The sequence below is a fragment of the Taeniopygia guttata genome, chromosome 2, assembly GCF_048771995.1.
Source record: "Taeniopygia guttata chromosome 2, bTaeGut7.mat, whole genome shotgun sequence".
Lineage (NCBI taxonomy): Eukaryota > Metazoa > Chordata > Aves > Passeriformes > Estrildidae > Taeniopygia > Taeniopygia guttata.
Window position 1 is genome coordinate 118,778,466 of NC_133026.1, and position 13,891 is coordinate 118,792,356.

General features: G+C 39.3%; 1 protein-coding gene across 2 annotated transcripts in view; it reads right to left on the reverse strand.

Annotated features, from left to right (window-relative positions):
* Positions 1-1,898: 1,898 nt before the first annotated feature.
* The window catches only part of SLCO5A1 (solute carrier organic anion transporter family member 5A1), a 76,167-nt gene continuing 64,174 nt past the window's right edge, over positions 1,899-13,891 (reverse strand). For both annotated transcript variants that reach the window (XM_030264052.4, XM_072924754.1), the window contains exons 9-10: positions 11,188-11,252; positions 1,899-9,959 (exon numbers count right to left, since the gene is read on the reverse strand). In XM_030264052.4, the coding sequence (XP_030119912.4) occupies positions 9,514-9,959; positions 11,188-11,252 (511 nt within the window). In that variant the 3' untranslated portion in view covers positions 1,899-9,513. The remainder of the gene's footprint in view (positions 9,960-11,187; positions 11,253-13,891) is intronic.

Below are 13,891 nucleotides of genomic sequence, written 5' to 3' on the forward strand. Positions count from 1 at the left end.
ACTTTTGTGCAGGGAATTATCCAGCGCCAAAAATGTGCCCTACATTCTTTGGAAGTACAATTCTTTGAAAGAACCAAGCAAGGTGCTTTCTCTCTTAATGCTGGGGCAGAGATAGAGAAGGGAGTGGTGCAACAGTGTGGTCCATAGATTCACCCCACTTGTCCTTCCTCCTTTACCTGACAGCTTAAAGTATTCATCGAGGAAATGGAAAAAAGAGCATCTTATTATTTTGAAAGTTGTTTACCTTCCCTCTTCTAGGACAGTAGTCTGTTATCTAAACTATCAGCTAAACACTGCCCTACCTTCTAAACCAGGTGGGAGCCTTTTTTACAGGTTTCTTATAGGAGTGTGGAGGAAAGAAACTATAAAGAACACTGATTTTGTAGGCAAGAGGTACAGACAGCAACGAGCTCTGATCCTTGCTGTCTTGGAAACATGCACCAAATATAAAACTAAACCAAGTTAAAGAGGCCAAAATCTTTTATATCTCTAAGTATGCAGCCTAAGCAGTGTGTTACTGTCCCAATTTGTTTTGTATTTCTTTCTGCACAGTACTTCTTGTCCCATAGCTGAGGTAGTCAAGTCCATGAGCAGTGCATGGTGTGACTGTCAGGAAGCTTTTACTGGCAGTTGCAGGCTCAGGAATGATGCAAGTGCCTAAATCTAGCAAGTGCTCCTCAAATAGGGGAGGGCCAAGAGGATGACCTTCATAGCTTTTTTGATCTGCAGAGCAGTAGAGATGTGCCTATTCTGAAAGGCAGGACATAGGTCATGACTTTCTGAAGGGCCCCTGGAGACAGACAGAAGAATTTCAAAATTTGCACATCTTTGGGAGATAGCATCTGGAATTTAAGGTAAGGCAGCCATATTGACCTCACATCCTTGGACAGTGTGAGATACTTTCTGAGACTGCCTAGCAACTGAAAGCACTGCAAAAGAGCAAAGATGTGTAGTGCTTCAGTTCCAGAACTAGACATAGAATCACAGAGTGGCTTGGGTCAGAAGCGGTCTTAAAAATCATCTGGTTCCAACCCCCACCATGGGCAGGCACTGACTTATAGCTGTTATCAGTAGGTGAATCCTGTTGTTATTGAGGTAAATGCACACTAGCAGTTTTGCAAAAAAAGCAAAGAAACAAACAAACACTCAGATCAGAGCATTATTCTGGAGTTAGCCACCTGAAGGTTTTTGTGACAGTTGAGGGAGGTATTTTAAGAGTGCAGGTCTGAGCACAAACCACCTGTACTGTCCCAGCCAAAATCCCTTGAGATGCCTGCAGCTGTCCACACTGAAGTCACACAAGCACAATCAGAGAGGATCTACTCTGTAACACAGTCAGGGATGAGAACCCAAGAGGTGCAACAGCCTTTTCCAAGGAAGATCTGCCCGGGACTACACTTGAGCCCTGAGCAGCTGTGGGTACCTGGGTACGTGTGATGTTGTAAGAAACGTCTTCCTTTAGTTTCAGCAAAACTCAATCCTGTTTGTGTGCTCCGACATAATTTTTCAGTGAGAACCGACGTGCAGTAAATAGGGTGCAAGCCAGAGAGTACTTTCAGAAATGATGTGTAACACCTGAGGGGATCCAGCGCCAGCCTGACGTGCCTGGGACTGCCTGGAGTGTGCCCACAGCCGCCCGGGCAGCAGGATCGGTGCAGAGCCGCGCCACAAGCCCAGCGCTGCCAAGGCTGCACCTGCTCCGTCTGCACCGGCAGCACCCCGATGTGCTACTCATCTAATTTCATCCACTTTCCTTGCTTTAGCAGCTCTGGTCTTGGACACTGGTAATGTGCAGGGGATCTGAAAGATGATTTTTTTGTGTAGTTATACATATTGGAAATTAAAATATGCAAGCCTTACTTTGAAATCAAAGAGGATCTGGACCCAATCAACACACATGATATGCTATTTTTTATTTCCAAGTATCAAGTATTCAAGAGTTTGTTTTGTAAACACATGTTTACAACAGATGCTGACAGTAGGTTTCATTAAATCATGGGTTATATAACTTTAAAATTACTCTAAGCTCTGATGAGAAATAAATATAAATTTAAAAAAAAACAAACCCAAACCAAAAACATATAGGAGTAAAGTATGCAAAAATACCCAGCATAAACCAACTCTCTTTTTACCACAGCACAGCACCCACACACTCATACCATCAGACATACTCTACAAATTTCCTTAATACTCTACACATTTGCTTAATAATGAGGTTTTAAAAACTAAACAGTTACAGGCAGTGTGCCCACTCCATGCTCCTACAATACTACCCAGACTGCTGATGTTGTGTACAAATAATTTGGTAGAGGTATGCACTGCAGCCAGGGGCCAAACTCCCATGTGCTCAGCTGGTGAAAAGAGCAGGTCTTCTTCCAGGAAAACCTCCACTCAACTGTGGATCTCACTGACATAAAATTTTCTTTTTTTACTGAAACTCAGCTTTAGATAATTTTGTATATATTTTTTGTTTTGTTTGGAAATTTCCCTCCAGGTTTTCAAATATGGAATTTGCTACAGAGGCAAATTTTCTGGCCTGTCGGTCAGAAGTGTGATTAGTGCTTATTAGTGCTTTCAGTGCTATTTGGAATACAGACACCTGCCCTGCATGAGCAGCCCAGGCACAACAAGACAAAAAAAAATATGGTTCAGAATTCAAAAGGGAAATTTTGTCTTCAAGATTTTAAAACCAAATGCCCCTTTGGTAAATCATAGCTCACTTTAGAGTCAACCAGATTTGGCCTTTTTCCATTTCTAGAGATAGAATTTGCTCTTATTCTACCCCTCTCTTTCTGGTATTCCATGAAAGAACATTCAGATTTCAATCCTCATTTTCATTCAAAGGCTTGCTAATATTGCTAATTTAGCCCAGTGTTTCTTATCATTACTACAGAATTTATTTTTAGCCCCTGCTTAAGCAAAGCAACTAAATCAAGTAACATGCTACAGCAGGCTGAATACATTCTACACTCATGAGACTTCCGTGGTCTGTGTAGTTTTTACTTTACCTAATAGTGCTGGGCCAAATCCTACACAGACTCCTGAAATTACTTATCCACAGGAGAGCTAGGCAGGAATTGGCTCACCATGAATTACAAACACTGTCAGTCCAGACTTTAGGAACAGAAACACATGCAGTTGCATCATTGACATGCCTTGAATATGTCATTTAAGTCATAGTGAATATATCATAAAATACTTCTGTACCTATTAGCACCACAGTGTTGTTTAGTCTATTGTCCAGCGATTATCAAGGTGTCTCACCCTTCCTCAAGGTGAACAACATTTGGATGCTTTTTGTAGCCCTTCATTAATTCCACAGCTTTTCACCTATTCTATATAATGAACAAAACACTGTTAGAGGATAACAATGTGACAACTGGTTTGAGATTGAAAAAAAATTTTAAAAATACAATACACACAATGGATAATGCAATAATTAGAATAGTAAAATAGGAACTGGATGAATAAGCATCTATTCTGTAATACTTGAAGTCAAGAAAACTTTGGAGCTGCTTTGAAATTGCAAAGCTACCTCTGTGTTTAACAGGCTGTATTAACAAAAAAGAGAGCTGAGCTGAAGGACTGGAGGGGCAACTGCTAAATTTACTAACTGTAGTTATTAACTGCAGTTTAATGCAATGAATACAGCAACAGGACATGGGTAGTGTTAACTTACCTCCTTAATTTACGCAATAAATTATAAGGAAAATATAAAAAAAAATTTCCTTCCTGAGGATCAGGTAGGCTTTCAAACCTTTGTCCACAAAGTAGGATATAGCAGTGATATTCAGTGTAAAGGAGACTAATCATATGAACCTGGCCATATCCTGTCCTCTCACTGAAGGCTCCGACAATGTTTACATGTGATCTTTTTGAATTGTTATTTGTCAAACAAGATGTTAAAATAAAAAAAGAAGAAAGCCCTAATTCCCTACCAAAGAATAAATCTACCACCATGATGTTGACTGCCTATTTTCTAAGCACTCTGAAGTGATGAAAATGTGCAAAGAATCAAGTCCAGTATGTGAAGAACCTGAAAAGTGTTGATTACAGGTTTAATCCATAATTAGCAAACACTGTCCATAGCAATGATGATGCAGGTTGTAGTCCTGGTAAATCTCTATTACCAGGTGTTTTAAGCCCCTGGAAAGCAACCACAGCTGGATGGCTTCAGCTGGGGGAACCGAGATTCTGAAGCATGCAGCGTGGCATCTCCTAAGCCATTGTAAAAAACACATTATTGAGAAAACAGGAAAAGATAAGCTTGTTACGGAAGTTTTTTTGTCTTTGATCTCCAAAAATAGTAGTAGCAACCAGTGAATAGAGTATAAAAGCTAAACAAGTTTGATATTCCCTACTTCACACATACTTGCTAAAGCACCAGCTTGTTAACTTCCAACACAAGGTATGGTCTAGTTCTTCAGCCTCAACATTGGACTAGTGAGGCCAAGAATCTGTCTCCAAAATAGCAGTAAGACACTTTGAACCTATTTCTCATCAATTTTATGTCAATATAACACCATGAAGAGCTGTGGTTTCACATGCACACTTAAGTGTAGTAAGGCAGCAATTATTCAGGCATTTTGGGGGAAAACCTGCAAGAGCAGTGCAGAAGGTGCTGACCCCTGTCCCAGACATGCTCTCTGAAGTTCCACTGAGCAGGCAATGCTCTGCTCCAGTTGTGCAGGATACTGACACTTTGTCATCTGAACTTCTAGGTTCAAATTCTGTGAAAGGGCACAATTTGAGTCTACAGCATTACTTGAGCAATTTCATTGGCTCTAAGGTCAGAAGGATGCATTTATTTAATCCATCTCCCAATGTAACACATAGGTTTTCAGACAGAAATTCATAAAATAAGTGAATGGCAGGAAGAGCGAGAATGAATCTTAGCCCATTCCCACAAAATATTTCGAATTTGAATTCTATTTGAAAATAACAGCCTTCCTCCATTGCTGGATATGTAAGCAGCCACACCTGAATGCCACAGGAGAGTACTCAAGTGCTACTTTGTGCTCTTCTGGTTACAGTTATCATTGAATCCATGGGGGAAATGCTCAGCATAGAAATGTTCTTTGGATAAAGGAATTTCTTTTTGAATGCAGACAGGATTCAGTCCCATACTTGCATATATGCATTATTTTCAAGTTCATTACTTAAATATATAAATTTACCCACATATTTAAATGTTCTGCTGGATTAGAGCCATAATGAATGAATAGCTAATACTACAAATTAATAATCAATACTAAAAAAAAACTTATTTTTGAAAGCACTGTATTAATTTAGGACCTTTCAAACGTACATTTCTAATGCTTAGTAGTGCCTCCACTTACATAACAGTAAGTTCTGAAGAACTGCATGTTACTACATGCACTTTTAGAGATATATAGGCTGGCCAAAGAACTGAAAGTTTCTGAATAAATACAAATTGCACAATAATATTCAAAGGTTCTTGCAGCTGCTCACACTGTTCTGAAAGGCTATAAAATGTCATTGGTTCTAAATTATATCATATTTTATCCAATATGCTCAAGGGGAAAAAGGGGGACCAAAACCAGGGGGCTTTTGACTAAAACTGGATACAAGGACAGTCCCACTCTCCAGATCTCTCCAGCCCTGCGAAGATCTACAAATTATCTCCTGAAGGTGCTGAATTCATAAGCACCTACGGCCATGGCTGCATCCATTTTGAAGTTTTCTCCTTTTTGAGGAAACAAGGGTGAGTGAATGGGAGGCTAAGCAGGGACAATTAACCTGTTCACTCAAGTCCATATATTTGGGCTACTCCTCCTCCCATGTTCCTCACTCTAAATCAGGAATAAGTGGTGGAAGAGGGATTTAGTCTGTCCCTCTGATGGCATGGTGGCACTTTGACCATCACCAGATGTTTCTCCATATTATCTCTGGCTGGTAAGTGCAGGCAGGTGACTTGGATTTGCTATCAATAGCAGCCTGTGGTGAGCAGGACATCTGCTTCACCTTTTCTTGTATTCACTGCCAGCAAACCTTTTGTGTTCAAGGACAGAAAAGGAAGGTGGTAAAAATTACAACTTAATGGAATTTTATGTTCTATGGTGAGAAGATCTCACAGTAGGAAGACAGCTTGGGCCCCTTCACCACATGACAGGCAATATTCTTTTATAGTTCCTGTGAAGTTGGTTTAGCACCATGCATCGACCACGACTACTGCTAGGTGCCCTCAATGTCTGGAGATGCTGCTTCCTCCAGCAGTGACAGCCTCAGAACAGTGTTTGGTCAGCAGGTCTCAGTCCACATACTGGTAAATGACAATGCTGGAATTGACATTTCTAGGACGTGAATGTGTTTCCCCTGCATACCTTTATTTGCTTAGTTTAGATTGTTATAGACTACTCACGAGAAACCCTCCTTCATGAATCAATCAAAAACTAGCCAGTGGTTGGGTTTTCTTTCAGAGGATGCTGGCTTAATTGATTTTATAGAAATATATTTGCCTTGCCAAAATTATCTATATCCAAAACCAGGGGAAAAAATGTTTGAAAAGTAAGGAATTACATTTTGTTTTGCATGTAATACTTAAAGAAAAATTTAAATTTATTTTCCAATTAAAAATTAAAATCAAAAGCATGTAAAAAAGGCTTTTTCAATATTTCTGAAGTTAATATCTTTCTTTCTACATTCCACTTCTTCAACCATTTAGGAAATATGAATGATCTTGGAAGTCAAAGGGACAGGATATCCTAAAAAATAGATGGTTTCTACTGCAACAAGCTCTAAAATCCCTTCAAAGCTCAGAAACAGCAGCAGCTGCAGAAGTGTCACTTTTATCACTCTCATTCTTTGGCATCAGTGCCATTAGTTCCTGACAATCCTAATATGCTCTTCCTTGGTTTTTGTATGGAACTGAAGCACACAAGGCATGAAATATAAGAGATTGGGACAGATGATTAATCTTCAGTCTTTTAAAATTCCCTAAATGCTCTGTTCCTGAGGTATTTGAAAAGATTGTCACTCTTCACTTCTCCCTTGTGATGATAAAAATGGGGAAGTGATAAAAATGGACGAGGGCTGGGCTGCAATTACACTTTGTCACACTATTTTGCCAATTTTCACCACGGTAGAAAATTCTTGGTGCAACGAGCATTTGAAACTGAAGCAAAAGGAAACATTTTTACCATCTATTCTGATCTCCTATAGCAAATATATATACACACACACACAAATATACATACATACATACATACGTATATGTATGTATGTATATTCCAAACACCTTTAAGCCAAGGAAATTTATTTCTCAGGACAAGAAGTGCAGAAGCCAATTATCTCAGGAAGTGTGTGCTAACTGAGAACACGCTGCTGTATCTGGTGGCTGCATGAAAGGAAAAGACATTCTCAAGCTTAACCCAAAAAAGGCTGTTAATATGGACAGAATAGTAGGAAGAGGTCAAAACAATACTCCTCTATGTTTGGGGTAGAAGAATTGGAGTTTTCAGACAGGAAGAGTAAGAATTGTTACAAACTACATAAATGGACTGACACATTCTGAAATAAGCAGCCCCGTGGGTATTCCCATGTGCTGGTCAAGAAGACCCAGGTGATGACAAAAGGCAGCTGGCAAAGGCAGACAGTGAAATCTACACTTCCCTGGACAATTTAATGGATGCCACGGAGAGTACTGCCTTTATTTTCAAGGACTTGGTTCCATATAATGTTTAATCAATATACATTTTCTAAATTGAAAAATTAAATCAGGAATACCTGTTCAAAAATATGTAGAAGATCTGCTCTTTCCTATTTATTTTCACACAAGTTCTCTACTCAGCAAAATCCAAACCAGACTATCACTAAGTCCTCTTAAAAGACTGCTTTTTCACTTCCTACACGTCTAAGACTTCCCCTGCAGGGCACAATACAGCCTTGACTTCTCAGTGTCCAACTGACAATTTTCTGCCTCTGAGACATCATTAGTACCTCATGAGCATGGCACTACAAAGCCTCCAGAACAAGAAATGAAATGCCAAGCACATTTGATTAGAAAGTTTAAGCATCTCCCAGGCAGAGAGTAATTTGGAATAAACAAAGGCCACATCACATCCTGTGAGTCCACACTTGCCGATAATTTCTATTCTTAGCTCTTCACCCGGAGGGCCAAAGGAGAGACAAACTCACTCTCTGCCTTCACAGGAGCTTTCAGTGAAGCTGAGAAAAGGAAAGGCAGACATGTGTGAGACACACCACACAGCCAGGACCTCCAGGCTTGTCCCACCAGCCTGCCCAGCACCGGGCAGCCGGAGAGGCAGAAGGGTGGCAGAAAGCAGAGGGTCTGAGCCAGCCTCCCTTCCCAGCCGCCCTGGGTGTCGGGGTGCTCCGTGCCTCGGCGGTACCAGGAGTGCAGGAAGAGCTTCCAAGCTGGCACCATGGTGGGCAAGCTGCTTGCAGCCCCTAGAGGGGCTCCTCTGCTCACTCCTGCAGCCTGAACTCTGCTGCCTGGCTGCGAGGGACCCGCCAGGTCCCAGACACCAGACGAGGCCATTACCTCTCCCTCGGGACTTTGCCACTGAAGCTGAGATACACTGGCATGCAATTCTGAAGGACAGCCAAACTTCCTATCAAGCTATAACCAGCTGTTTTCTTCTTCAAGAAAATATGGATTTGGTGCTAATAACAGCCACCCAAATAACATCGCAGAAATGTGCACATATCTGATCTGGTGTGTGTGTATGATTCCTACATCTTAATGTTAATAAAACCAATACTGAATTTTTTTACTTCAAGCATTACAGTACCTACATACTTCGTGAAGAATGACTACATCCCATCAGATGAAAACTAATGCACATTTTTGATAGGATAAAGATGTTACAACTGAACATTTGCAAACATTACCTGATGCATAACTCTTGTATGGCTTGACATGTTATTAACAGTACTTTAAACCTTATGTTATTTTTAAATTTAATGATTACACCTGAAAATAGCCCCTTTCAAATTCAGTTGCAGTAATGTCTTTAAAAGCAAGCTTTAAATTTAATTTGCTGCACATACAATTATCCAAATAAGTTGCATAGTTTAAATAAGTTCAGTTGTGCTTTGTAGCAGAACTCACAGTAATCACTCATCTCTTAAAAATACAATTTGTGGATACAAAGTTGACAATACATTTAAGCATTTTTGTGAGTCTAGACATCAACAATATGAGTTTTTGTCACTCTTCCACTGACTTCTGCTGTTTGTAACATCTCAACTTTACAATTATATTAGATCAGAGCATGGACATTTAATGGACACATCTGAAATAATTACAAACACAATTTTTAAAACTCCATTGTCAGGAGGGGAGAAATAAGAACTCGGGTTGGTTTGAGGTATCCAGCCCTCAGGAACATATTATGGTTGTTTGCATCAAGCTTTGTTGGTTTTATCACGTGTTACATTTAGATTAAAAATAGAAGGCACAGGTGTTTTACAAGGCGCCGTAACTAAGTCAACCAACAAAACTAAATATTACATTACCAAGCCATGGGTCTATATCTCAACAGTGACTTCTTTCAATGCATTTTCATTTGAGGAATTTATTGCTTCTGAAAAAGGGCCGGGGTAGGTCTGTGCTAAGCAGTTCATTCCTTGTGCCACACTGATGTCTCCTTGGGAACTGAAGGTAGGGCAGGATCTAGTTCGTGCATAGTTTTGTTGGGGTCCAGCTTGTCCAACCATCTCACTCACAGTGTTCACCGGTGAAGCCCTCCAACTCTGTCTCTGCAGTTGTTCTTCTTTACACTTTATGGAATACCAGGCCAGGAAAATAAAAAAGAATCCCACAAACTTGAGAGCAGCTGCCAACCCAAAGTAGACAAAACGAAACGAGGTGACATCGTATTCCCAACAAGATCCTTGTACGCCACAATCCTGTTGCCAAAGCATGCACGTGGTGTCAATAACAGCCCCAAAATAAATTGGAGTGGGAATGTAAGCTGAAACAAAAATAGCAAGAGAAATAATATGTGTTAGCATATTGTGGAAAACTTCTAAAGAAACTGTATGTCCCAGCCAAAGAGTGTAGGTTGAATATTTTTGAGATTTCTACACTGCTGTTCTCATAAGAAATGTAAAACATGGAAAACTGGCCAGCCAATCTTTCCACCAATACTATTTACCCCACACATGAAACCTACCACAAATAGGAGAGAATTGAAAGAAGGCAATGCAGCAGCACCTTACAACAGATACTACCATCTGCTTTCCCCAAACAGCTCTTCTTGAACTACGTGTCCCCGACAAAAAAAATCCAATTTTGTTCTCAGGTAGATAGAAGGTGAAATACATTACCTCCATAGCATTACCTGCTGAACATCCTTTGCCCATGAGCTGGGAAAGGAGCTGGTTTTAGATTAAGGTGAAAAAGCACTGAAGATCACAAAATATTTTTGAAGATAGATTTAAGGGGTAAGACCATTAAGATAACAAATTTCCTTTTGAATAGAACTTCCCAAGAAACAGACTAACTTCTAAGGCAGCAAAAAATGCAGCCAGTCCAAGGAATGCTCCTGCTTTCTCCAGAAATACATCTTTAAGATGAGATTGAAACATCCTTCCTCAAACAAAACTTGAAGATGCAGCTTTATGGGCTCCTCTTGTTCTCTTAGAATAGAACTTGCTTGCTCTAGTCATGTATTTCATACTAACTGAACACCTGGAGTGTTCTTTATGGGCAGGATTTTAGAAATTCAAGAGCTTGAAAGAGAATACTTTGAAAAATAAAGACTTTTAATATCTATCCATTTTTGCTTTGAAACACTTGAAAGACATTAAATAATATTAGAAGACATTAAGACATTAAATAACAAATGCTTATTTTAAAATTAGAAAAACTATTTTTATTGCTGAAAGCAACAGAATTCTGTTTTTTGAAAGCTAAAAAATCCTTGTAAAATAGTATTTAGTAACTATTAATTTTTAAATACAATTTGAAGCTGTAATAATTTATCTTTTTGCGAAACAATGTTGTTGTAGAAAGTCAGTAGCCTAAAAAAGTAAATTAACCACATTTTCAGATGCAATCTTTTCAGAAGTTATTAATTTTAGATTACTAATACAGTTAGCCAAGCAATTAGTTGCATATTTATGGCATTTTAATACTTTTATGGTGCATTTAAGCTGAACATGGCCTTTATGGAAATGCTGAGCTACTGTAAGACTTACCAAGAGTTCTTAATAAAACAAACTGCATTCCTAGTGCAAAGGGTCGCTCCCCATCTTCCACAGACCTAGCAGGTGAACAGAAAACTCCAGTGAAGGAACAGTCATAAACCATAATAATCCTGGTATGTTCTGGCTCTAGCTCGTGGCTTTTTTTCACAGCTATAGAAAATCTTTGTCTAAATTTCTTGTCTTTAGCTTCTACTATCATTAACTCCTACTGTTAGGACAAAATACAGCCAATCCGTCCTGGACCCATTTAATCAAAATCTCAGTCATGCCTTTTGAACCTTTCTTTACCTGTATAAGGCCTGAAGAATTTGATCCAAACACATTAAAGAAATTTAGAGAATCCCCACCAAGTGTTTATGGCTTCTTATGATACCTTTCTATTATTTTATTTGTCTTAATTTATTTTTCTTAATATTTTTGAGGCAAATTAGAATTAATAGATAACTAAATTGTTGAAGGCTGGACTCAATTTCTGAATTTAACAAATCTTTGTCTAGAATAAGCACTTTGGAGTTACTTTAAGAAGAGTACCAGTACAAACATCCAAACAGTCTCTTTAAATACCTTTTTCAATTCAATACAAGATTCCTTCCAGCAGTTTCAAAGGAAAAAAGTCAAGATTACAAAGACAAAATACAAAGTAACAAAATTCCACACTGCAACTACAATTTTCATAAATGACAAATTATCTACTGATTTTAAAATATTTTTAATTCTTAATCTAAAGGTCTTAAGATAGCCTCTATTTACATTAATGACCATAAAAACACACAAAAAGTCTACAGTCAAAGGCATACATCTGTAAAATCCAGCTTTCAAGTCAAGAAATTGAGAAATTAAAAAACCAACTTGTGCCACAGACCTTTGACCAATGCACAAAGCACAATATGTGGTTTGGGACAGCAGGTGTCACTGTCCATATGTGTGAGTCCCCATTTTATGTAGTGAACATTACAAAGTCCTGTTGGAGATGTCCCTAATGTACCTCACTATTGTGAAGTTCACTGCAATATTGATCTTTGTTTGCCTTTGCTAATTGCAATGCAAAGGCAATTTTTTTATTATTACTATTATTTTACATGTGGGAAATCCAGAGACAGAGGGAATAAAGTCAGAAGTCTCTGAATTATGAAGGTGCTGTGCACACAACAGCTGAGGTAAGGCTGAGCAGCTGGAATTCTGATGTGCCCAGCCCCGCGTGCCTGGCTTCAATGTCCCAACAGTGACCTTTACACCCATTCTGTGAATTTTTGAAAACCAAACTGGAAGGCAAAATTCCTCAGAGTGACACAGCACAATCCTCCCTGTGCCAGTAGTGGGCTCCTGCAGAAACCTTAGCCACTTGAGCTGAGAAAATGACAGCAAGAGAGTGCCTGTCCTTGGAGGGGGTGAGACATAGATTCCTGCCAGAGGGTTTCTCAGCTGTGCTCACAACTGAGCCTAAGGATGCCAAAGTTAAGTCCCAACCTGTCTCATGTTTTCCAAAGTTCCATGACCTATTACAAAGATTTGCCATTATTATTATTATTTTTAGAGGGGCCTAAATTTGTCCCAGAATGTCAGGGTTAAGTTGTAAAGGTGAAGGAAATCCTACTTGGTAGGGAGGACCCTTCTCACAGAAATAAAAGGCACATGACTGATGTTAAAAAAAAAAGCTCAGTTTGAAGAGAGATTTTACACAAAACCAGGACAAAAGGTATTTCTATGTTAGCAATTATTGCAGCTAAACAGCTAGTGTTGAGACCAGACAAGAACACCGCAAGCATTTCAAGTATTTGTAGGGATTTACTTCATGTCAGCTCTAACCTGGTCTCATGCCCAGGATGTCCATTTGCAACCGGATCATTTTGAGTGTGCTTCTCACAGGTACCTCACACACTGGAAGAGGTTTCCTGGAGAGGTGGCTGATGCCCCCTGCCTGTCGGTGTTTGGACAATGCCCTCACTAACGGGTTTTCATTTCTGCTCAGTCCTGCAGTGGTCAGGCAGCTGGATTGGATGATTAGCAAGAGTATTTACCAGAGCATGTAGGGACAGGACAAGGGGCAGTGGCTTCAAACTGAAAGAGAGCAGGTTTAGACTAGATATTAGGAAAAAATGTTTCACTGTGAGAGCAGTGAGGCACTGTAACAGATTGCCCAGAGAAGTGGTGGATGCCCCATCCCTGGAAGAGTTCACATTCAGGCTGGATGGAGCTCTGAGCAACCTGGTCTAGGAAAGGTGTCCCTGTCCATAACAGCGGGTTGGCACTAGGAAATTTTTATGTCCCTTCAAACCCCTTCAGATTCTATGATTCTGTGCTCATTGTAGGTCCCTTCCAACTGAACTATTTTGTCATATTTTTTATTTTCCAACTCATCTTCATCTGAAAAGAACTTACTTCTTCAACTCTGAGCTTGTTAGCTTCAGATCCCAAACCAAATAGACATTTTAAACCATACTTTGTCCTCCTGCTACCAGCAGAACCAATGCTTATGGGTATGCTTTGTAAATTCTAGTAAATAATTATATAATTTTCCTCTAATTCCTCCTTCTCTTTAAATTGAAGCAACATAGATTAAACAAATACAAAATTATTTTAGCAGTAGACCATATTATATTTTTTCAGCTCACTTTTCCTTAAAAATCAGCAAAATAACTCTTACAGGAACTACATTTTATATGGACAAAGATGTTACAGGGAATGATTATGTTTA